The sequence below is a fragment of the Saccopteryx leptura genome, chromosome 1, assembly GCF_036850995.1.
Source record: "Saccopteryx leptura isolate mSacLep1 chromosome 1, mSacLep1_pri_phased_curated, whole genome shotgun sequence".
In the NCBI taxonomy this organism is placed as follows: domain Eukaryota; kingdom Metazoa; phylum Chordata; class Mammalia; order Chiroptera; family Emballonuridae; genus Saccopteryx; species Saccopteryx leptura.
The window spans coordinates 144272354-144294786 of NC_089503.1; the positions used below are offsets into that span (position 1 = coordinate 144272354).

Here is a 22433-nt window from a genome sequence, read left to right on the forward strand (position 1 = left end):
AAGTGACAACTTGAACACTGATACTTGAAATATCAAAACTTGCTGCTCTCACCATGTGTCTTTTATTCAAGCTTATGGCAATGACAGCATCTTTGCTAATGAAGAACTACGACTGGAATCTTTTAAGACATGGCCTGATGTATCCTCAGTGGGAGCTGCAGCTCTGGCCAAAGCAGGTCTTTTCTACACAGGTAAGTCAGTAGTTTGCATCAAGCTCTTGCCTTGCTGCTAATTCAAACACCACATACACTTCACGATTTGGGTTTGTATTTGTCTAGTTTCCACAATCTCCTTTTTTTTTTTTTTTCAGAGACAGAGAGAGGGATAGACAGGGACAGACAGGAACGGAGAGATGAGAAGCATCAATCATTAGTTTTTTGTTGCACGTTGCAACACCTTAGTTGTTCATTGATTGCTTTCTCATATGTGCCTTGACCATGGGCCTTCAGCAGACTGAGTAACCCTTTGCTCGAGCCAGTGACCTTGGGTCCAAGCTGGTGAGCTTTTGCTCAAACCAGATGAGTCCGCGCTCAAGCTGGCGACCTCGGGGTCTCAAACCTGAGTCTTCCCCATCCAGTCTGACACTCTATCCACTGCGCCACCGCCTGGTCAGGCTAATCTCCACTCTTTTCACCTCTCCTTATATCCCTTTTTCTTGCTGCATTGCAAATCCTTCCCCAATTTTCTACAACTCCTTTAGGCAGAGAAGCTCCAAACTGAAGCCTTAAGGTCTAGAGACTAACAATGAACAGAAGTGCAAGTATCCACTTTTCAAAAGTTAGCTTTGTTCCACTTTGTTTTTGTTTTTTTTAAAGACTTTATTTATTCATTTTAGAGAGAAGAGAAGGAGTAGAGAGAGAGAGAGAGAGAGAAAGAGAAGGGGGGGAGGAGCAGGAAGCATAAACTCCCATATGTGCCTTGACCAGGCAATCCCAGGTTTTCGAACCAGCGACCTCAGCATTTCAGGTCAACACATTACCCACTGCGCCACCACAGGTCAGGCTGTTCCACTTTGTTTTTATGAAAGATATGTACGTTAGTATGGGCAGACCTCAGAGTTACTGCAGGTTTGGTCCCAGACCAATGCACTAAAGCAACCATCACAATAAGTGAGTCCTAATCTTATTTGCTGATGGAGGCTCTCCCCTTCAATTTGTAAAAAATGTACTGTCTGTGAAGTGCATATAAGCAAAGTGCAAGAAAACTGTCACATGACCCTTCTGTGTCTATCTCTTTAACCAGAACTTAGCAGTCAGATGGCTATGCCTTGCTATAAGAGAAGCTGGTACATTTAATCTTTTTCCTGGGTGGCAATGTACCCAGCTAAAAATTGGCGTTTCTGTTACTATGGAAGAATGAGCGATACTGGGAGTGTGGAGTGGCAGTCTTTGACACATTCTCCTCAGAAGAGAAAATCAGGAAATACTTTTTTTTTTCTGAAGTTGGAAACGGGGAGGCAGTCAGACAGACTCCTGCATGCGCCCAACCGGGATCCACCCGGCACGCCCACCAGGGGGCGATGCTCTGCCCATCTGGGGCGTCGCTCTGTTGCAACCAGAGCCATTCTAGCACCTGAGGCAGAGGCCACAGAGCCATCCCCAGCACCCGGGCCAACTTTGCTCCAATGGAGCCTTGGCTGCGGGAGGAGAAGAGAGAGACAGAGAGGAAGGAGAGGGGGAGGGGTGGAGAAGCATATGGGCGCTTCTCCTGTGTGCCCTGGCCGGGAATTGAACCCGGGACTCCTGCATGCCAGGCCAATGCTCTACCACTGAGCCAACCGGCCAGGGCAGGAAATACTTTTTTAAATGAAGGATCTGCCATCAGTTCCTAGTATTCTTTTTAGCTTCTGGTATTCAGAAAGTTCCAGTCTAATCCACAAAGTGTAGGCTGGTTCCCTTCAGCTAACTCTGTCTGAGGTACAGGAAGGATCAGAGAAGGGAGGCTGTGCCCTTCCTTGATACCTTGCTGGCCTTCTTCAGACCAAACACACAAACTGAGTGACAGTGGAGGTCCATGCAGATCTTTTACTGAGAGGCTAAGTAGGTATCACAAATATCAGAGCAGTACCGTGCAGGGGAATGTAGTGGTCACTTTAACAGAAATGTTCCATTGGTACAAAAAACCTTAATGATTCACAATCTTAAGCATTTAGAAAAGCAGTGTTCCTACTCTCTCTGTCCTGTCTTCCTCTTGCCAGCCTCCCTCACAGACCCTCTGTCCAGTGTCCTCACCCTCTTGCTGTTCGAACCTCTACCTCTCCCCACCAATCCTAATCATCTGACCCTCTCAGGACCTTATATTTTCATGCAGACACAAAGCAGGGTTCTCCTCTGCCCTAGCTTTGCAGTGCTTACAGGGGTCCCAGAATAGAGGGAAGATGATGGATGTTCCCTTTCTAGTTCAATCCTTTGGTAGATTTAAATGCTGATTTCCTTCCAAAGAAATACAGTCTTACAGGAGACTTGATGATACTTTTAGTGGAACGAACCTGACAATAATCTAGTAAGAGGCATTTGATGTTTCATGTACTTATACAAGGGCTACAACATTTACTCCTATTTTTTTCGCTGAGCTCCAAATATATTTTTTCTGATTTAGTCTTTAAACAAATGCTTACAGAGTACCTAATAAGTGTTCAGCACTATTCTAGGTCCATGGGATTCATTGGTGAGCAAAACAGACAAAAACCTCTTCCTTCGTGGAGTTTAATTCCACTCTCTGATTTATAAATCTCTTGATCCAAAGGAGGAGGATGGGGCAGGGAGAGGGTGTTCATCAAAGTGCGTGGTACAAGGAGCATCCACAGCTGTTTGCTCATTATGCCATTAGTCTTGTATAAAATATTGCCTCACTTGTGACCCAACTGGTGACTTTGTCACAAAATCTGACTGGAAATGCAAGTAGGGTTTTGCTAATAAAGGCCTCGTGGTTATTACCCGTGTCACTTGAAAAATACACATGCCATTAGCACTGACTGAATTTCCTTACATCCAGGTAGAGAGGACAGTGTCCAGTGTTTTTCCTGTGGAAGATGTTTGGGAAACTGTATGGAAGATGATGACCCATTGAAAGATCATACCAAACATCTTCCTAAGTGAGTGGAATGAATGCTTAGTGTCTGTGAATTTGGATGTAGTTTAAAACAATTTGTCCCTTATTTTCTTCCTCATTTTCTTTTCTTTTTAGTGAGACAGAGATGGGGGAAGGGAGGAAGGGAGAGGGATAAGAAGCATCAACTTCTAGTTGCAGCACTTTAGTTGTTCATTGATTGCTTCTCATATGTGCCTTGACCCGAGGGCTCCAGCCAAGCAAATGACCCCTTGCTCAAACCAGCGACCTTGGGCTCAAGCCAGGGACCTTGGGCTCAAACCAGCGACCTTGGGACCATAGGATCGTGTCTATGATCCCACACTCAAGCTGGCAACCTCAGAGTCTCAGGTCAATGCTCTATCCACTCTGCCACCATCATTAGTCGGGCTCTCTCTCTTTTTTTTTTTTTTAAGATTTTTATTTATTGCCTGACCTGTGATGGAGCAGTGGATAAAGCTTTGACCTGGAACACTGAGGTCGCCGGTTCAAAACCCTGGCCTTGCCTGGTCAAGGCACATATAGGAGTTGATTCTTCTTGCTCCCCCACCTTTCTCTCTCTCTCTCTTCTCCCTAAAATGAATAAAGTCTTAAAATGAAAAAAAGATAAGGATTTTTATTTATTGACCTTACAGAGAGAGGAGAGTGTGGGAGGAGCATTAAGTGACAACTCATAGATGCTTCACTTTAGTTGTTCATTGGTTGCTTGGCGTCTGGACCAGAATCAAACCCGAGGCTTCCACATGCCAGGTTGATGCTCTACCACTGAGCCAACCTACAAGGGCTTAGAAATGTTAATTTTATATTTAATTTTCCATTAAAACTCTAACAGTATTTTGTAAAACCTAATGCAAAATTAGTTGCCTAATTTTATAACTTTTAACTTTTGTGCTTAGTTGTCAGTTTCTCCAAAATATGAAGGCCTGTGCAGAAGTGATTCCAGACCCTCAGAGCCAGGATGATCTTTCTAAACTAATGGTAACGAACAAAGCCATCTTGTTTATTTAGCAGTACATGGTTGAAGACTATTTTTGAACAGTAATTGCTTACCCTAAATAAGTAAATACATTCTACCAATATCTATTAAGCGCCTATGATGTGCTAGGTGCAGATGGGGATTCTACTGTAAACAAGTAAGATATAATACCTAGCTTCACTAAATGTACAGTCAGTCCCTTCCACTTTGAGACCCAGACTCTTAGATTTAGGTGATTAGCATCCAGGCTTCCTGGATTCCATCTGTAATCTGCATTTGGAGGATAATAAGGTCTGACTTGCATTCACATGGTGGGAAAGATGTTTCATTTAAAAAAACAAATGAAACCTGACTAGGTGGTGGCGCAGTGGATAGAGCATCAGACTGGGATGCGGAAGACCCAGGTTCGAGACCCCCGAGGTTGCCAGCTTGAGTGAGGGCTCATCTGGTTTGAGCAAAAGCTCACCAGCTTGAGCCCAAGGTCGCTGGCTCCAGCAAGGGGTTACTCAGTCTGCTGAAGGCCCGCGGTCAAGACACATATGAGAAAGCAATCAATGAACAACTAAGGTGTTGCAATGCGCAATGAAAAACTAATGGTTGGCCCTGGCCGGTTGGCTCAGCGGTAGAGCATCGGCCTGGCGTGCGGGGGACCCGGGTTCGATTCCCAGCAAGGGCACATGGGGGAGGCGCCCATTTGCTTCTCCATCCCCCCCCTCCTTCCTCTCTGTCTCTCTCTTCCCCTCCTGCAGCCAGGGCTCCATTGGAGCAAGGATGGCCCGGGCGCTGGGGATGGCTCCTTGGCCTCTGCCCCAGGCGCTGGAGTGGCTCTGGTCGCGGCAGGGTGATGCCCCGGAGGGGCAGAGCGTCACCCCCTGGTGGGCAGAGCTTCACCCCTGGTGGGCGTGCCGGGTGGATCCCATCCCGGTTGGGTGCATGCGGGAGTCTGTCTGACTGTCTCTCCCCGTTTCCAGCTTCAGAAAAGAAAAAAAACAAACAAAACAAAAAAACAAACAAACAAAAAAAATTAATGGTTGATGCTTCTCATCTCTCTGTTTCTGTCTGTCTGTCCCTGTCTATCCCTCTCTCTGACACTCTCTCTGTCCCTGTAAAAAAAAAAAAAAAAAAAGCAAATGACCAACCAAATAATAAACCCAGATCATAGAATGATCCTTTTAAACTGAGAAATCCTTCTAGTTCTCTGGGATATAACCCATTATCAATTTCACTCATACACACTTTATCTGAGGCTGTATGTTAGGTATGCTTGTCATCCCATAGAAATAAAAAGTAACTGGCTATTCATCTGATTCAAGTTTATATTTGTGAGCTAAAATTTAATTGAAAAAAAGCTTGGGGACCCTGGCCAGTTGGCTCAGTGGCCCAGCATGCGGACATCACAGGTTCAATCCTGATCCGGGCACACATGAGAAGTGACCATCTGCTTTCCTCTCCAGCCCTCTCCCCCTTCTCTCTTCCTTCTCCTCTCACAGCCAGTGGCTTGATCGGTTTGAGTGTCAGCCCCCAACAAGGGTTGCGGGGCTGATCCTGGTTGGGGCACATGCAGGAGTCTATCTCTCTATCTCCCCTCTTCTCACTTAAAAAAAAAGCTTGAGAATATATAAATACTTGTTTTTCAAGGAAGAACCATTGTCTTCCTACACACCAGATACATAGTATTAAATATGTTAATAACTAAGGTCAATAGCTGTATCTAACAATTTTGGGAGGGTTGTCTTGCTTTATTCTTTTTTTTTTTCTTTCTGAAGCTGGAAACGGGGAGAGACAGTCAGACAGACTCCCGCATGCGCCTGACCAGGATCCACCCGGCACACCCACCAGGGGGGACGCTCTGCCCACCAGGGGGCGATGCTCTGCCCCTCTGGGGCGTCGCTTTGCTGAGACCAGAGCTACTCTAGCGCCTGGGGCAGAGGCCAAGGAGCCATCCCCAGCGCCCGGGCCATCTTTACTCCAATGGAGCCTTGGCTGCGGGAGGGGAAGAGAGAGACAGAGAGGAAGGAGGGGGCGGGGGTGGAGAAGCAGATGGGCGCTTCTCCTATGTGCCCTGGCCAGGAATCGAACCCGGGTCCCCCGCACGCCAGGCCGACGCTCTACCGCTGAGCCAACCGGCCAGGGCCTTGTCTTGCTTTAGATGCTGTGATTCTGATTCCTGGACAGTGATCACTGCCTGACTCACCCATGTGAACCACCTAGGAGCACACACTGGCAGGTGTTTGCAGAGCATGCATTGCTCCGTATTTGTAGCACTCTTCCCTTAAGCTGGCATAAATATTTGAGGGTGGGCTGTGTTTAGATGATGTTTGGTTCCCAATTGTAATGAGATACCTCATCTTCTTATACAAATTTTGATTTACTAGAAAATTTTATTTTCAAAGGAAACCACAAGTGAAAGCTATCTTGAAGACTCAGCAGCAGTTAGTTCTATACTGTCAGGTAAGGATTTTGAAGTAGCTCATGGGATTATATATATGTGTACATATATTTATAGGTAGGGGGTTTTAAAAGAGAGGATTTGTGGCCTGACCTGTGGTGATGCAGTGGATAAAGCATTGACCTGGAATGCTGAGGTTGCTGGTTTCAAACCCTGGGCTTGCCTGGTCATGGCACATACAGGTAGCAACTACTACAAGTTGATGCTTCTCACTTCTTACCCCTCTCTCTCTCCCTCTCTATCTCTCTTCTCTCTAAAAAAAAATCAATAAATAAAATCTAAAAGAGAGGCCCTGGCTGGCTGGCTCAGTGGTAGAGCGTCAGCCAGCATGTGGATGTTCCAGGTTCGATTTCTGATCAGGGCACACAGGAGAAGCGCCTATCTGCTTCTCTACCTCTCCCCCTCTCGCTTCTTTCCCTTCCTGCAGTTATGGCTCGATTGGAGTGAGTTGGCCCCAGGCACTGAGGATGGCTCCATGATCTCTGCCTCAGGTGCTGGGAAGAGCTCAGTTGCTGAGCAACGGAGCAGTGCCCCAGATGGGCAAAGCATCATCCCCTAGTGGAATTGCCAGGTGGATCCTAATCAGGGCACATGTGGGAGTTTGTCTATCTGCCTTTCCACCTCTCATTGAATAAAAAAAAAAAAAGAGAGAAAGAGGATTTGTAATTATGCCTCTTTTCATCTTTCCACAGAGATGGCCCAGAGTGAATCCCAGTGGTTTCAGGAGGCAAAGAGTCTGAACCAGCGACTGAGAGAAGCCTACACCAATGCCAGTTTCCGCCACATGTGTTTGCTTGAGGTCTCTTCCCATCTAGCCACAGACCATTTGCTGAACTGTGATCTGTTCCTTGCTTCAAAACATATCAGCAGTCCCGTGCAAAAGCCTGTGCTGTTGTCTGATGTCTTTGCCAACTTGAACTCTGTCATGTGCGTGGAGGGTGAAGCTGGTAGTGGAAAGACGGTTCTCCTGAAGAAAATCGCCCTTCTCTGGGCATCTGGATGCTGTCCCTTGTTAAACAGGTTCCAGCTGGTCTTCTATCTCTCCCTTAGCTCTACCAGACTGGACCAGGGGCTGGCCAACATCATTTGTGAACAACTCCTAGAGAAAGAAGGATATGTTACTGAAATGCGCCTAAGGAACACCATCCAGCAGTTAAAGAATCAGGTGTTATTCCTCTTGGATGACTACAAAGAAATGAGCGCAGTCCCTCAAGTCATAAAGAAACTGATTCAAAAAAACCACTCATCAAAGACCTGTCTGTTGGTTTCTGTTCGTACAAACAGAGCCAGGGACATCCACAGGTACCTCGACACAATTCTAGAGATCAAAGAATTTCCCTTCTATAATACTATCTATATATTACGGAGAGTATATCCTGATAATATAGCCCGTCTGCGAAAGTTTATGATTCACTTTAAGATAAATGAAAATTTGCAGGGAATTCAGAAAACTCCCCTTTTCGTAGCAGCAGTCTGTGCTAATTGGTTTCGGTATCCTTTTGACCAATCCTATGTTGATGTGGCTGTTTTCAAGTCCTATATAGAATGCCTTTTCTTAAAGCACAAAACTTCAGCTGAACTTCTCAGAGCAACTGTGTCCTCCTGTGGAAAGCTGGCTTTGAAAGGGTTTTTTTCATCTTGCTTTGAGTTTAGCAATGAGGACCTTATAGAAGCAGGAGTCGATGAAGATGAAGACCTAACCATGTGCCTGATGAGTAAATTCACAGCCCAGAGACTGAGACCAGTTTACCAGTTTTTAGATCCTGCATTCCAAGAATTTCTTGCTGGGATGAGGCTGATTGCATTCCTGGATTCAGATAGGCAAGAAGATCAAGATTTGGGACTTTATTATTTGAAACAAATTAACTCATCCATGATAAGTCCCTGTAACAATGTTTTGAGGTATGTCTCCTGCTACCCTTCAACAAAGGCAGGGCCAAAAATTGTATCTCATTTGCTTCATTTGTTGGATAATGAAGAGTCATTGGAGAAAATATGTGAAAAAGATGACAACCTAAAGCACCATCCAGAAAATCTGGAGGTGCAGACAATCAGGGCATGTTGGCAAGTAGCTCCACAACATTGCTTTTCACTGGTCTCAGAGAAGTTACTGGCTTGTGCCATAAGAATTGCTTATCAAAGCAACACTGTTGCTGCATGTTCTCCATTTATTTTGCAATTCCTTCAAGGGAGAACCCTGACTTTGGATATGCTTAAATTACAGTATTTTTTCGACCATCCAGAAAGTCTGTTATTGTTGAGGAGCGTCCGAGTCTCCATAACAGGAAAAATAAATATCAGGTCACCTATACCAGACATTTCAGACCTGGAAAGATGTTGGGACAAATCACAGGCACCGACTATACATCAGGACTGTGCTTCTGCCTTTGAACTTATGAATGAATGGGAGCGGAATTTAGCTGGACAAATGGAAAAAATAATGAGATTTCAGAATATGCAACTCAAAACACCACCAGACATCAGCACTGGCTATTGGAAACTTTCTCCAAAGCAGTACAAGATTCCCCTTCTGGAAGTCCATGTGACTAATATTGATGGTGTGGACCAAGAGATGCTCAGGGTTCTAATGGAAGTTTTTTCAGCTTCACAGCACATTGAACTGTACTTAGTAAACAGCAGGGGCTTTACTGAAAGCCTTCGCCCAGCTCTTGAGCAGTACAAGGCTTCTTTCACCAAGTGCTCCATAAGCAGATCTGAGCTGAATGCAGTGGAACAGGAATTGCTACTTAACCTGCCTTCCCTGGAATCTCTTGAAGTCTCAGGAGCAACCCAGGTACAAGGTATACCTGAATATATTTTAGCTGGCTATTCTGATGATAATTTTATTTGCTCATTTTTAGTTTTAGGTAAATAAAACTTCTGAAAGCATGATACCAAAAATGCTTGCTGATTGAACAGATACAAAATAAACACTAATTTATTTTTGTCAGTAGTGTGAGTTAGTAGAATGGTTTTCAAACAACTCAGATAGGATATAATAAAATATAAACTTAATAAACAGACACAAATTACTTGTTATTAGTAAATTAATGATCTGTACATAAAGATGATGCTTGAGAACTACCCTCATCCTACCTGCTTACTGGGAGGAAGGGCTTATACTCTCTGGGAAATAAATAAATGGGAAATAATATCTCCCATTTCTTTGTGTCTCATTTCTTTAAGCAATGTTTGAAAATTTACAGTGTAGGTTTATATTTCTTTCTAGATACTTGTGTTGTTTGATACTTGTGCAAATAATATTTAATTTTTAAAAATTTTCTAATTGTTGCTAGTATAGCTTTGGTTTTTCAACAGTTTGTTATATGCCTATGTGTGCTTTGCTTTGTATTGATCTTGCTTGAGAGTCATTGAGCATTTTTAGATTTGTGGGTTGTTTACCATCAAATTTATAAAAATTTTCCTTGCTGTTCCCTTCCTTCCTTCCTTCCTTCCTTCCTTCCTTCCTTCCTTCCTTCCTTCCTTCCTTCCTTCCTTCCTTCCTTCCTCCCTCCCTCCCTCCCTCCCATTCCTCTCCCCTCCCCTCCCTTCCCCTTCCCTTTCCTTCCTTTCCTCTCTCCCTCCCTCCCTCCCTCCCTTCCTTCCTTTCTTTCTTCCTTTCCTTTCCTTCCCTTCTTTCCTTTCCTTTCTTCCCTTTCCTTCTTTCTTGGGGCTGGGGGGACAAATAGGTACAGAAAGACAGGAAGGGAGATGAGAAGCATCAACTCATAGTTGTGGCACTTTAGTTGTTCATTGGTTGCTTTTTCATACGTGTCTTGGGGGGGGTCTCAGCCAAGCCAGTGACCCCTTGCTCAAGACAGCAACCTTGGGCTTCAAGCCTGTGACCTTTGGGCTCAAGCCAGCAACCATGGGGTCCTGTCTATAATCCCACGCTTAAGCTAGCAACCCATGGTCAAGCTGGCAAGCCCACACTCAAGCCAGCAACCTCGGGGTTTCGATCCTGGGTCCTCAGCATCCCAGGCTGACATTATATCCACATACCCCTACCTGGTCAGGCTTTGCTTGCTATTTTCAATACTTCTTTTGTTATAATAATATATACATAAAACATATATATATGTGTATGTATACATAAACGTGTATATAAGTATACAATTCAGTGGATTTAAGTCCATTTACAATGCCAGGCAACCATCACCACTACTCACTTCCAGAAGTTTCATCATCCCAAACAGAAACTCTGTACCTATTAAATAATAACTCTTTCCTCTCCCCAGCTGCTGATAATGTGTATTCTACTTTGTCTCTATGGTTTATCTATTCTAGATATTTCATATAAATGGAATCATAGAATATCTTGTCTTTTTGTATCTCTGGCTTATTTCACTTAGCATGCTTTCAAGGTTAATTCATGTTGTAGCATGTTGTTTGTTCCTTTTTTTAAAAATTTATTTATCTTTTACAGAGACAGAGAGTGAGTCAGAGAGAGGGATAGACAGGGACAGACAGACAGGAACGGAGAGAGATGAGAAGCATCAATCAATTAGTTTTTCATTGTGCATTGCAACATCTTAGTTGTTCATTGATTGCTTTCTCATATGTGCCTTGACCGTGGGCCTCCAGCAGACCGAGCAACCCCTTGCTGGAGCCAGCAACATTGGGTTCAAGCTGGTGGGCTCTTGCTCAAACCAGATGAGCCCGCGCTCAAGCTGGCGACCTCGGGGTCTTGAACCTAGGTCCTCTGCATCCCAGTCCGATGCTCTATCCACTGCGCCACTGCCTGGTCAGGCTGTTTGTTCCTTTTATAACTAATATTCCATAGTATGTATGTGTATTATATATGTGTGTATATACATATCATGTATGTGTGTGTATATAACTATATATGATGTTTTGTTTATCCATTTAACTATTGATTGACACTTGTGTTGTTTCTCTGGCTATTGTAAGTAATTCTGCTATGAACATGGGTGTACAGATATCTCTTTTGAGATCTGCTTTTGATTCTTTTAGCTATATACTCAGAAGGGGAACTGCTGTTTCATATGAATGATAGTAATTTTATTTAATATTTTAGGAATCTCCAAACTGTTTTCCACAGTGGCTGCACCATTTTACACCATCTTGGAGCAATGTATGGGTGCTCCAATTTCTCCCCATCCTCGCACTGCTTTTTTATTTTTAATCATAAAAGATTAAAAATAGGTGTGAAGTGGTATCTCGTGGTTTTGACTTATTTGCATTTCCCTAATGACAAGCATATTTTCATGTACTTATCTATTAGCTTTTTATTTTTTATTTTATTGATTTTTATGGGGGTGGGGGGTCAGAACAAGAAATAGTTGCTTCAACTCTAATTGTTCACTGGTTGCTTGTCATATGTGCCTTGACCAGGCAAGCCCAGGGCTTGGTTTAGAACCAGTGGTCTCGGCGCTCCAGGTTGGCACCCTATCCACTGCACCACCACAGGCCAGGCTTATTTATTGGTTGTTTGTGCCCTTTTTAGAGACATGTCTATTCAGTCCTTTGCTCATTTAAAAAAAAAATTTTTTTTTTACATTTTTACTTGATTGATTTTAGAGAAGGAGAGAGAAAAATACATCACTTTGTTGTTCTACTCATTTATGCATTCATTGGTTAAGTCTTACAAGTGACCTGACTGGGGATTGAACCTGAAACCTTGGTGTATTGGCATGATGCTCTAACCAACTGAGCTACCCAGCCAGGCCTTTGCCTATTTTTAAACTGTGTCTTTATGTTCTGAGTTATAGTTCTTTGTATATTCTAAATATTAAATCCTTATTAAACATGTGATTTGAAAATATTCTTCTCCTGTTCTGCAGATTGTCTTTTCAATGTCTCAATGATGTCATCTGATGCACTAAGTTTTAAATTTTGATGAATTCCAATTTATCTATTTTTTGTTTTTGCTAGTGCTTTTGGTAGCATATCTAAAAATCTATTGACAAAGTCAAGGTCATGAAGACTTTTACCCCTATTTTCCTCTAAGAGTTGTATGGTTTAGTTCTTATATTTAGGTTGTTGATCCATTTCCAATTAATTTTGTATATGGTGCTGGGAGGTTGGGGATCCAACTTCATTCTTCTGCATGTGGAACTAGTCTTTTCCTAGTTGTATCTGTTGAGATGAGGTCTTATTTTGTGAACCCAGACATGAGCACAAGGCCTTCCATACAACAGATAATGAATGCTGCATACAGCAGTATCTTCATATGTGTACTTCCTAGAAAAGAATGTTTTATGGTATGTGAAAAGTTTTCATGTGAAAATAGCTTGGTGAATCAAAATAAGAGTTTCAGATTTTCCCTTTGGAACTCTTTATATTAATGGAGACCTGTGTGCTGCTTTCTAGATCAACTCTTTCCTAATTTGGACAAGTTCTTGTGTCTGAAAGAATTGTCTGTGGATACAGATAAACAAAATGTTTTTTCAGTTATTCCTGAAGAATTCCTAAATCTCCACCATATGGAGAAATTATTAATCCAAGCTTCAGGGGTGGATAGTACTTCCAAACTAGGTAAGGATGGCACTTTACTTGTTTTTACATCACTTGGTAGAGCTATTTGACCAAATAATTCATTTAAGAGTTAAAGCTTCTGTGGATCTGTGGTTGTAGACTGTATCCATGGTAAATTGTGGGAATAGCACTTATTCATTAAGAAAGCAGAGAGTTATGTGTAATTATTGAGACCTTACTACATGCAAGGGATTGTTACAGGCACTTTACAAATATTAACTCATTTAACCTTCATAACCATTCTACGAGGTAAGGTACTATTACTATGCTCATTTTACAGCGGGAAAATTGAGATATAAAGAGGTTAAGTAATTTTCTCAAGGTTACCCAGCTAAAGAAATGGTAGATCTGTGATTCAAACACAAGAACTCTGAGTACTACTAAGTCTGAGATTTAACCACTGGTATATTCTTTCCAAAATAATTTATAGAGCTATTTTTAAGTTATAGATTGCAAGATTAGGTGGAATTGGAAGCATTTTCATTTTTCCCACCAGCTTATCCTCACCATTAATGGACAACTTGTGTAGCCACCTTTCTTAAACACATCATTACTCCCTCAGTGTAGTGAAGACTGAACACTAAGGACTGAGGAAATGTAAATCTCTATGGAACTGACAAGCAGAGTTGCCTGCAACAGAGTTTACTGAGCTGAACTTGGAAGTAGTTATTTTCTTACATTTGTTATCCATTTTCACATCAAATTTAGGTTTTATTTCAGAGTTGTCATTGTTTTTGTTTCTTTGTATAGTATTCCTATTGCGTAAATGTCATGTGCAAACTTAGAAACAGGATGTTAACGCTGAAGATGACTTCACTGAGTCAATTTAATGCCCGTGTGTTATAGAAAACGGATCCAGATAGGGTCAGGAACTACATGGCCAAGTTCATATAGCTCATGAGTTAGCTGCAGAACCTGAACCTAAGCCCAAAGTGGCCTAATTTTTGAATCATTACATTATGATGCTTTGTTTTAATTCAATATTGTTGAATCAAAATAACAAATTATATAGCGAACCCTAATAGAAATTTGCAATCTTCCCTAATCTCTTCAATCTTTGATATTTTACAGTTAAATTAATTCAGAATTCTCCAAACCTCCATGTTTTCCACCTGCAATGTAATTTCTTTTCGGATTTTAAGTCTCTCATGATTGTACTTGCTTCCTGCAAGAAACTCAAAGAAATTAAATTTTCTGGAGCATTTTTTAAAGCTATCCCATTTGGTAAGAACTACAATCTTAAATATTCGGTTTAAGATGTCTGTGGACCATCATGTTAAGCACTTTTTAAAAACAGCCAAATTTTAAACATGCAATTGATGTCAAAGAACTATTGTAATAGATATATGATCTTAAATGAGTTATCAAATAATAAGTTGTATTTGTTTCTAGATGTTTAAATATTATTTCTAGTTATCAGAATTATTTGTTAAAACTATCTTTTAAGGTTAAAAAAGTTAAGTATGTAAAAACCACATTTAGCAAAATGATTCGCTATAGAAAGAGCTTACTTTTCCATTTTTTCCTTTTTATTGAATTTACTGGGGTGACACTGGTTAACAAAATTATACAGATTTCAGGTGCATAATTCTATAATGCACTATCTGTATACTATATTGTGTGTTCACTGCCCCAAGTTTTTTGTTGTTGTTGTTGTTTTTATACAGGGACAGAGATAGAGTCAGCGAGAGGGAGAGATAGGGACAGACAGACAGGAATGAGAGAGATGAGAAGCATCAAACATCAGTTTTTCATTCTGACACCTTAGTTGTTCATTGATTGCTTTCTCATATGTGACCGTGGGCATTCAGCAGACCGAGTAACCCCTTGCTCAAGCCAGTGACCTTGGGTCCAAGCTGGTGAGCTTTTCGCTCAAGCCAGTTGAGCCCGTGCTCAAGCTGGCGACCTCGGGGTCTCGAACCTGGGTCCTCCACATCCCAGTCCAACGCTCTATCCACTGCACCACCGCCTGGTCAGGCCCAAGTCAAGTTTTTGTTCATCATTTTTTCATTTTGTTATTATTACAAAAGTAATTTATGCCCATGGGAAAAAGAAGATAAACTGAGGCATATTTACTGAGCAAAAATTTATCTACTTAGTCATGCTGAGTAATTTTATCTGAATTATTGTATTATTTCCTAATACTTTAAAATGTTCTTTAAACATTACTTCTTGGTATAAGAGTTGTAGCTGACATAACCAGATTTTTATTTTTCCTTTTATAGTCACCATTTTGCCAAATTTTATTTCTCTGAAGATACTAAATCTTAAATTTCAGGAATTTCCTGATAAGGAAACATCGGAAAAATTTGGTATGTTTGCAAAACAGAGCCTTTCACTTATCTTTATTCTCTTCCCCCCAAAAGCCTTCATTACTTTGCAATCGCTATAATAACTCATTATCTGTATTAAACACCCTAGCTAACTAGGAGGAAGGACCATGCTGCTCAACCTTCACCTTCAAAGGCCTCAAATGTTCTCAGAGTGTCTTATTTCTTTTTGTTGTTGTTAAGATTTTATTTATTGATTTAAGAGAGAAAAGAGAGAGAAAGGCTGTCGGGAGGGAGGAGCGGGAAACATCAAGTCGCAGCTGTTCTCATATGTGCCTTGAGCAGGCAAGCCTGGGGTCTTGAACTGGCCACAACCTCAGCGTTCCAGGTCAATGCCTTATCCAATGTGTCACCACAGGTCAGGCAGAGTACCTTACTTCTTAGAATATATAGTTGGTCATTAATGCACGACATAATTTCACTGGCAGGTATCCATTCCAAACATGTTAAGTCTGTGTTGTTTTAAAAGTTTCTGGGATATAGGTAAAATGATATTGGCTTTTCTTAGAGAGAGAGAGAGATAGGAAGGGAAAGCGAGAAGGGGAGGAGAGAGATGAGAAGCACCAATTTGTTGTTGTTTCACTTTAGTTGTTTGATTGCTTCTCATGGGTGCCTTGACCTGGGGTAGGGCGGTGAGGGAGGGGCTGTGGCTCAAGCCAGCGACCCTGGGATCATGTCGATGACCCTGTGCTCTAGCTGCTGAGCTTACACTTTAGCTAGTGATCTCAGGGTTTCAAACAAGGGGCCATCAATGTCCTGGGTGGACACTCTATCTACTCTGCCACTACCGGTCAGGTTAAAATTATATATTTCTTTCTTAAAGATTTTATTTATGGCCTGACCAGGCAGTGATGCAGTGAATAGAGCATCGGCCTTGGACATAGGACCCACGTTCAATACCCTAAGGTTGCTGGCATGAGTGCGGGTTTATCCAGCTTGAGCGTGAGCTCACCAGCCTGAGTACGGGGTTGCTGGCCTGAGCATGGGATCATAGACATGACCCCATGGTTGCTGGCTTGAAGCCCAAGGTCACTGGCTTGAACCCAAGGTTGCTGGCTTGAGCAAGGGGTCACTCACTCTCCTGTAGCCCCCTGGTCAAGGCACATATTAGAAAGCAATCAATGAACAACTAAGGTGCCATGCCTGACCAGGTGGTGGCGCAGTGGGTAGAGTGTCAGACTGGGATATGGAGAACCCAGGTTCGAGACCCCGAGGTCGCCAGCTTGAGCCCAGGCTCATCTGGTTTGAACAAAGCTCACCAGCTTGGACCCAAAGTCGCTGGCTTGAGCAAGGGGTTACTCAGTCTGCTGTAGCCCCACAGTCAAGGCACATATTAGAAAGCAATCAATAAACAACTAAAGTGCCACAACGAAAAACTGATGATTGATGCTTCTCATCTCTCTGCGTTCCTGTCTGTCTGTACCTATCTATCCCTCTCTCTGACTCTCACTCTGTCTCTGTAAAAAAAATAAAAAATAAAGTACTCTTAAAAAAAAACAACAACTAAGATGCCATAATGAAGAATTGATGCTTCCCGTCTCTCTCACTGAAAAAAAAAAAAATTATTCATGGAATTTTTTAGTGAGAGAGAGAAAGGACGGGGAGGAGTGGAAAGCATTAACACATAGTAGTTGCCTCTCCTATGTGCCCTGACCAGGGAAGCCCAGGGCTTCAAACCAGTGACCTCAGTGTTCCAGGTTGATGCTTTATCTACTGCGCCACCACAGATCAGGCTAAAATTTATCTTTTAAGGTTAAGAAAACTCAGTATATGAAAACCCAGATTTATCAGAATGATTAGCTGTATGTAGAAAGACCTTACATACTTTTTCATATTTTTTTATTACAAAAGTGATATATGCCCCTAGGGAAAAAGATAACCTAAGGCATAGTAAAATTATTAAGAGTGTATTTGAGCAAAAATGGATTTGAATTGGGCAGCATCCAGTATAGTAGATAGAAAGGAGTTCTGATGAGCTATACAGAACAACTCTTATAAGCAGAAGGGAGCAGGAACAAGGAAGTTACACTAGGCAGAAAAGTTGGTTGGTGATTGCTAGGTTACTTTCCTGTAGGGGATGGCAGGGTTCTAGCAGGCCGATTACCTAACTAGTGCTGATTGGGTGATTCCTGATTGACTGATTTAAGATTATATTTCTGGGAGAGCCAGAAGTGCAAGTCTTGGTTTGGTGGCATGACTCTGTTTTGGGCTTATGTCTCATTTTTAACACAGGAAAACCTAACGTGAGGCAGTGGAGATTTCAGATGTTAAGCACTTCGTGCCTCCTAAACTTCAGCATGCTTAAGTATCACCTGGATCTCCTCTGCCTCTTTTCTTCCTTTGGAGGCAGCCCTGTGGGTGGCGGAGGAGCACGAGGGCTGAAGGGGCACAGGCTGGATCAGGGGTCAAGGAAGCACTTGGTATATATAATAGGTTGATTGAGCAAATACAGAGAGTATAATGAGAGCCAAGATTCCTGCTAGAGAAGAAATTTATAAATACAGGGTGGGGCAAATGTAGGTTTACAGATGTATGTGAATCACAGAGTTTATTCTTATATTATTTATTATTATATTATTTTCCATACGAACAACTATAAGCCTATTTTTGTCCCACCCTGTATTGAAAGGGTAGGTTAGAAAGAACTCTGAGCTATTAAATTAGAATTGGAAACACTGGTGTGGACTCACGGTTTTTAACCTATTCACATAGATAAACAGGTCAATATACAAACAGATATAGATATCCTTTTATCTATATATCTCTTTACACAAACACATATACATTTCTAAGCCCAGTCAACTGACACACTAGAAATCACCTTAATAGCAATAGACATACAAAATGCCCAAATCTTGACTTCTAAATACTGGCTTCCCTAAGAGGAACTAAAGCTCTTGGAGTAATGGCTGATAGAAGAACTGGGACAGAGAAAGTAAAAGATAATCCTGGAACATTGTTTTATGATAGAAAGTGTTCAAAACATCTCCAGGTATGAAGCCTCAGAAGTAGAGAACTTTTGCCTTTGCCAGTTAGCTCAGTTGCTTAGAGTGTCATCTCTAAACGCCAAGGTTGTGGGTTCGATCCCTGGTCAGGGCACATACCGGAAGCAACCAATGAAGGCACAACTAAGTGGAACAACTAATGAATGCTTCTCTTTCTTTCTCTTTCTCTCTCTCTCTCCCTCTGTGCCTCTAAAGTCAATTAAAAAAAAAGTAGAGAACTTTCTAGCAACCAAGTGATCCACAATGTACCATGCTAAGGAGGAATGAAATCGAAAAAGAAAGATGGAGTGGTGGGTAGTGAGTAGCGCTGTGAGGCAGAGGTAGAGATCCCTGAGATAACAGCAGGAGGTGGGATTGAAAGGGAGCGGGCTGAAAGCCTTGAGGAGCTAGAAGAGTATCCAGGATGCCAGTAGAAGCTTCAGTCTACAAGAGGAAATAGATATGTGATAGGTATTCTGGACTCCACTGCAAGAAAGATTGTTTGGGGAAGGTGAGAAAATGATTGTCTGGAAGAAGCAATGAAGATCAAGGTGTAAGGAGAAGCGCCCATTTGCTTCTCCACCCCTCCGCCGCGCTTTCCTCTCTGTCTCTCTCTTCCCCTCCCGCAGCCAAGGCTCCATTGGAGCAAAGATGGCCCAGGCGCTGGGGATGGCTCCTTGGCCTCTGCCTCAGGCGCTAGAGTGGCTCTGGTCGCAACATGGCGACGCCCAGGATGGGCAGAGCATCGCCCCCTGGTGGGCAGAGCGTCGCCCCATGGTGGGCGTGCCGGGTGGATCCCGGTCGGGCGCATGCGGGAGTCTGTCTGACTGTCTCTCCCTGTTTCCAGCTTCAGAAAAATGAAAAAAAAAAAAAAAAAGATCAAGGTGTAGGCTGAGCCCTTTCTCTTGTCCTTGGAGAGGAAGAGGAACAGTCTCTATGCTACTTGGGGCTATCTGTACTGTGCATGATTTTGAGGCTCGAGACCATTGTTTGGGAACACAGTAGGAAAAATAACTTTTCAATCTCTTCTGATAGCCTATATTTTAGGTTCTCTTAATAACCTGGAAGAATTGATCCTTCCTACTGGGGATGGGATTCATCAAGTGGCCAAACTGATTATCCAGCAGTGTCAGCATCTTCGATGTCTCCGAGTTCTCTCATTTTTCAAGACTTTAAATGATGACAGTGTAATGGAAGTTGGTGAGTTACCCTCAGATAAAATGTTTCAGCTTATATGAAAGTCAAAGATAGTACTCAAGTTTTCTCCTGCAAAATGTCTGTAAAAACTTTTGTCTCTAAAAATGTTCAACCCACATCCTCCTCATTTCCACTATCTTATCATTCCCTCTATCCTATAGATTTGGGTTCATTCTGGTCAGATTTGGAAGTAAAAGGTGTCCTCCCATTTGAGACTATATGTGTTCTTGACACCCAGTGCTTCAGGCATGCCTTCCATATACTTCTTTTCATATATTTTTTAAAAATTGAATATTAATACACAATCAAAAAAAGTACACAAATCATAAGTACAGCTCAATTAATTTTCATCTCCTGAAAACCTTAGTCTCTAAAGTTAGTCATGCTACAGCCCTAGATTCTAGAGTGAAACCAAGCTAACCTTTGCCCAAACTAGGAAAAAGAGATTTAGCAATTAAAAACAGAACAAAAACCTTGCTAGGTATCCATGTCCAAGTAGTCAACCTGTCATAATTGAGAACTTACTGTGTGCCAGGCTCCCAGATCCTTCAGAATTCTCAATGACAGGAGGGCCTCTTGTTGGCAATAGGTGGTATATATTAATAGACAGTGAGAGGACATGGTTTGAGGAATATGAAATATTTTTCTCTGTAAAAGGGGAGATGTGTTTGCCACAATATCTAATGTCCCTTTTAACTTAGCCTGTTGCTTAGCCATACTGTGCTTTGATATCCATCCTCTGTGAGACCACAAGAGAAATCCAATTGTGCAGAGGATAACAAAACTCTCACAGCAAAAGTGGCTTCAGTGCTCTAGGGCTTACCTTTATTTGTGTGGTTTCTGCTTTACCCTTGGGTTTTGGACAGGAAGTTCTTTTTTCTTTTCTTTTTTTAAAAATTTATTTATTGATTTTAGAAAGAGAGGAAGGGAGAGAGAGAAACATCAAACTGTTTCTGCTTGCAACCTGACCAAGGATCAAACCTGCAACCTTTGCAAATAGGGACAATATTGTAACCAACCGAGCTAGCTGGCCAGGAAGTTCTTTATTAACATGTCAGCTCTTTGGGACTTTTTTTTTTGTATTATTTCTGAAGCGAGAAGTGAGGAGGCAGAGAGAAACAGACTCCCGCATGCACCCGACTAGGATCCACCCGGCACACCCTCTAGGGGGCGATGCTCTGCCCATCTGCAGCATTGTTCCGTTACAACTGGAGCCATTCTAGCGCCTGAGGCAGAGGCCATGGACCCATCCTCAGCACCCAGGCCAACACTGTTCCAGTGGAGCCTTGGCTGCAGGAGGGGGAGAGAGAGAGAAAGGAGAGGGGAAGGGTGGAGAAGCAGATGGGCACTTCTCCTGTGTGCCCTGGACGGAAATTGAACCCAGGCCAGGGCTGATCTTTGGGACTTTTAAGGAGATATTTAAAAAATATTTTATTGGCAGTTTCTACTTTCAATGCTGGTGGTGGTGATGGGAGAGGAGGTTGGTTCAAATAACCTAATCTACTATTATTGAAATAAAAGTCCTTATGATTCTGATTTCATAAATATTTTTCTTTTATAGCCAAAGTAGCAGTTAATGAAGGTTTCCAGAAACTTGAGGACTTAGATCTTTCACTAAATCACAAGATTACAGAGGAAGGATATAGGAATTTCTTTCAAGCACTGGACAATTTGCCGAACTTGCAGGAGTTGACCATTTCCAGGCATTTCACTGAATGTATCAAAGCTCAAGCCACAACAGTCAAGTCTTTGGGTCAATGTCTGTCACGGCTGCCAAAGCTCACCAGAATTAACATGTTAAGCTGGCTCCTGGATGAAGAAGACATCACGCTGCTTACGTCTATGAAAGAAAAACATCCTCGATCTCAACGCTTAATTATTCACTGGAAATGGGTATTGCCATTTTCTCCAATCATTCAGCAATAGAAGATTTAGCTAAAAAACTGCCGAATCAAGAAATTTTTTGTCAATAATTCTAAAAGCCCAATTATTCAAAACCATTTTATTAAATACTGCATACAAAAGAACATTATAAAACATGTAAAGTAACTAAGAAACAACAACAACCCTGCCTGCCCATCACTGAGCTTAATAAACAGAGTATTATCAATATCTCTGAAGCCTCTGAATGATCCTCCCAACTCAAGGTTATACATCTAGCCCTCCGTCATCCAGCATCAGCATCAACTTTTCAGGCTAACTGGTAGAGTAACAAAGCCACAGGGAATGGGTTGAAGGAGGTACACCAATCTATCTTAAAGCCATAATAGGAAAGAATTCAGGTTTATGAAATGAAATATATATCTGAGTATATAAATATATATGAAATAAGGATTAAATCAGTTTCACAAATAAGTGAAATAAGAGTTCACTTTAACACAGGGTGCAGATGAATCTTTCATGGGCTAAGATACTTCCTAATACATGCAGAATCTGTTCTGGATATCTAACTTTAACCTTTTGAGTAGTGAGTTTTTTCATGACCTCTGGAAGTTTTTTTCAAAAAATAGAATTAGTTCCAGTTAAAGTTTTATTAACTTAAAAGCATGTTTGTTTGATAACCAATTTATGGAAACAAGAAGAACATACATACATTTGCCTTTCTTCAATGCTGCCTTACACATTTTTTAAATAAATCGATCATACTCTGGATGGTCAGGAGGCATGAGGATGTACATGAACGTTCGTACTACTCACAGGGTTAATATAGTCAAGTTTAGTTATATGTTCCCTTTATCCATTGCTAATGTGAAAAATTAATGGGATTTACAGAAAATGCTTTAATTCAAAAGGCTTTGGGTTCCACATTACTTTATAAGCAAAAAATGCAGAATTAGCATTACTGAAGATTAGCTAAATTTGTTTTCCAGAAAATTGAGTATCAATACTTTTTTAGATGACAATGTTTTAGA

The 22433-nt window shown here is 41.8% G+C and overlaps 1 protein-coding gene across 2 annotated transcripts in view; it reads left to right on the forward strand.

Moving 5' to 3' along the window:
* Positions 1-22183, forward strand: part of NAIP (NLR family apoptosis inhibitory protein) — a 40596-nt gene extending 18413 nt beyond the window's left edge. The window contains exons 6-15 of one of the 2 annotated variants that reach the window (XM_066376627.1): positions 72-191; positions 2995-3094; positions 3984-4065; positions 6457-6514; positions 7205-9313; positions 12846-13010; positions 14082-14234; positions 15236-15322; positions 19360-19524; positions 21083-22183. In XM_066376627.1, coding sequence (XP_066232724.1) covers positions 72-191; positions 2995-3094; positions 3984-4065; positions 6457-6514; positions 7205-9313; positions 12846-13010; positions 14082-14234; positions 15236-15322; positions 19360-19524; positions 21083-21447 — 3404 coding nt within the window. In that variant the 3' untranslated portion in view covers positions 21448-22183. The remainder of the gene's footprint in view (positions 1-71; positions 192-2994; positions 3095-3983; positions 4066-6456; positions 6515-7204; positions 9314-12845; positions 13011-14081; positions 14235-15235; positions 15323-19359; positions 19525-21082) is intronic. The other variant, XM_066376636.1, reaches the window with a different exon arrangement.
* Positions 22184-22433: the final 250 nt, after the last annotated feature.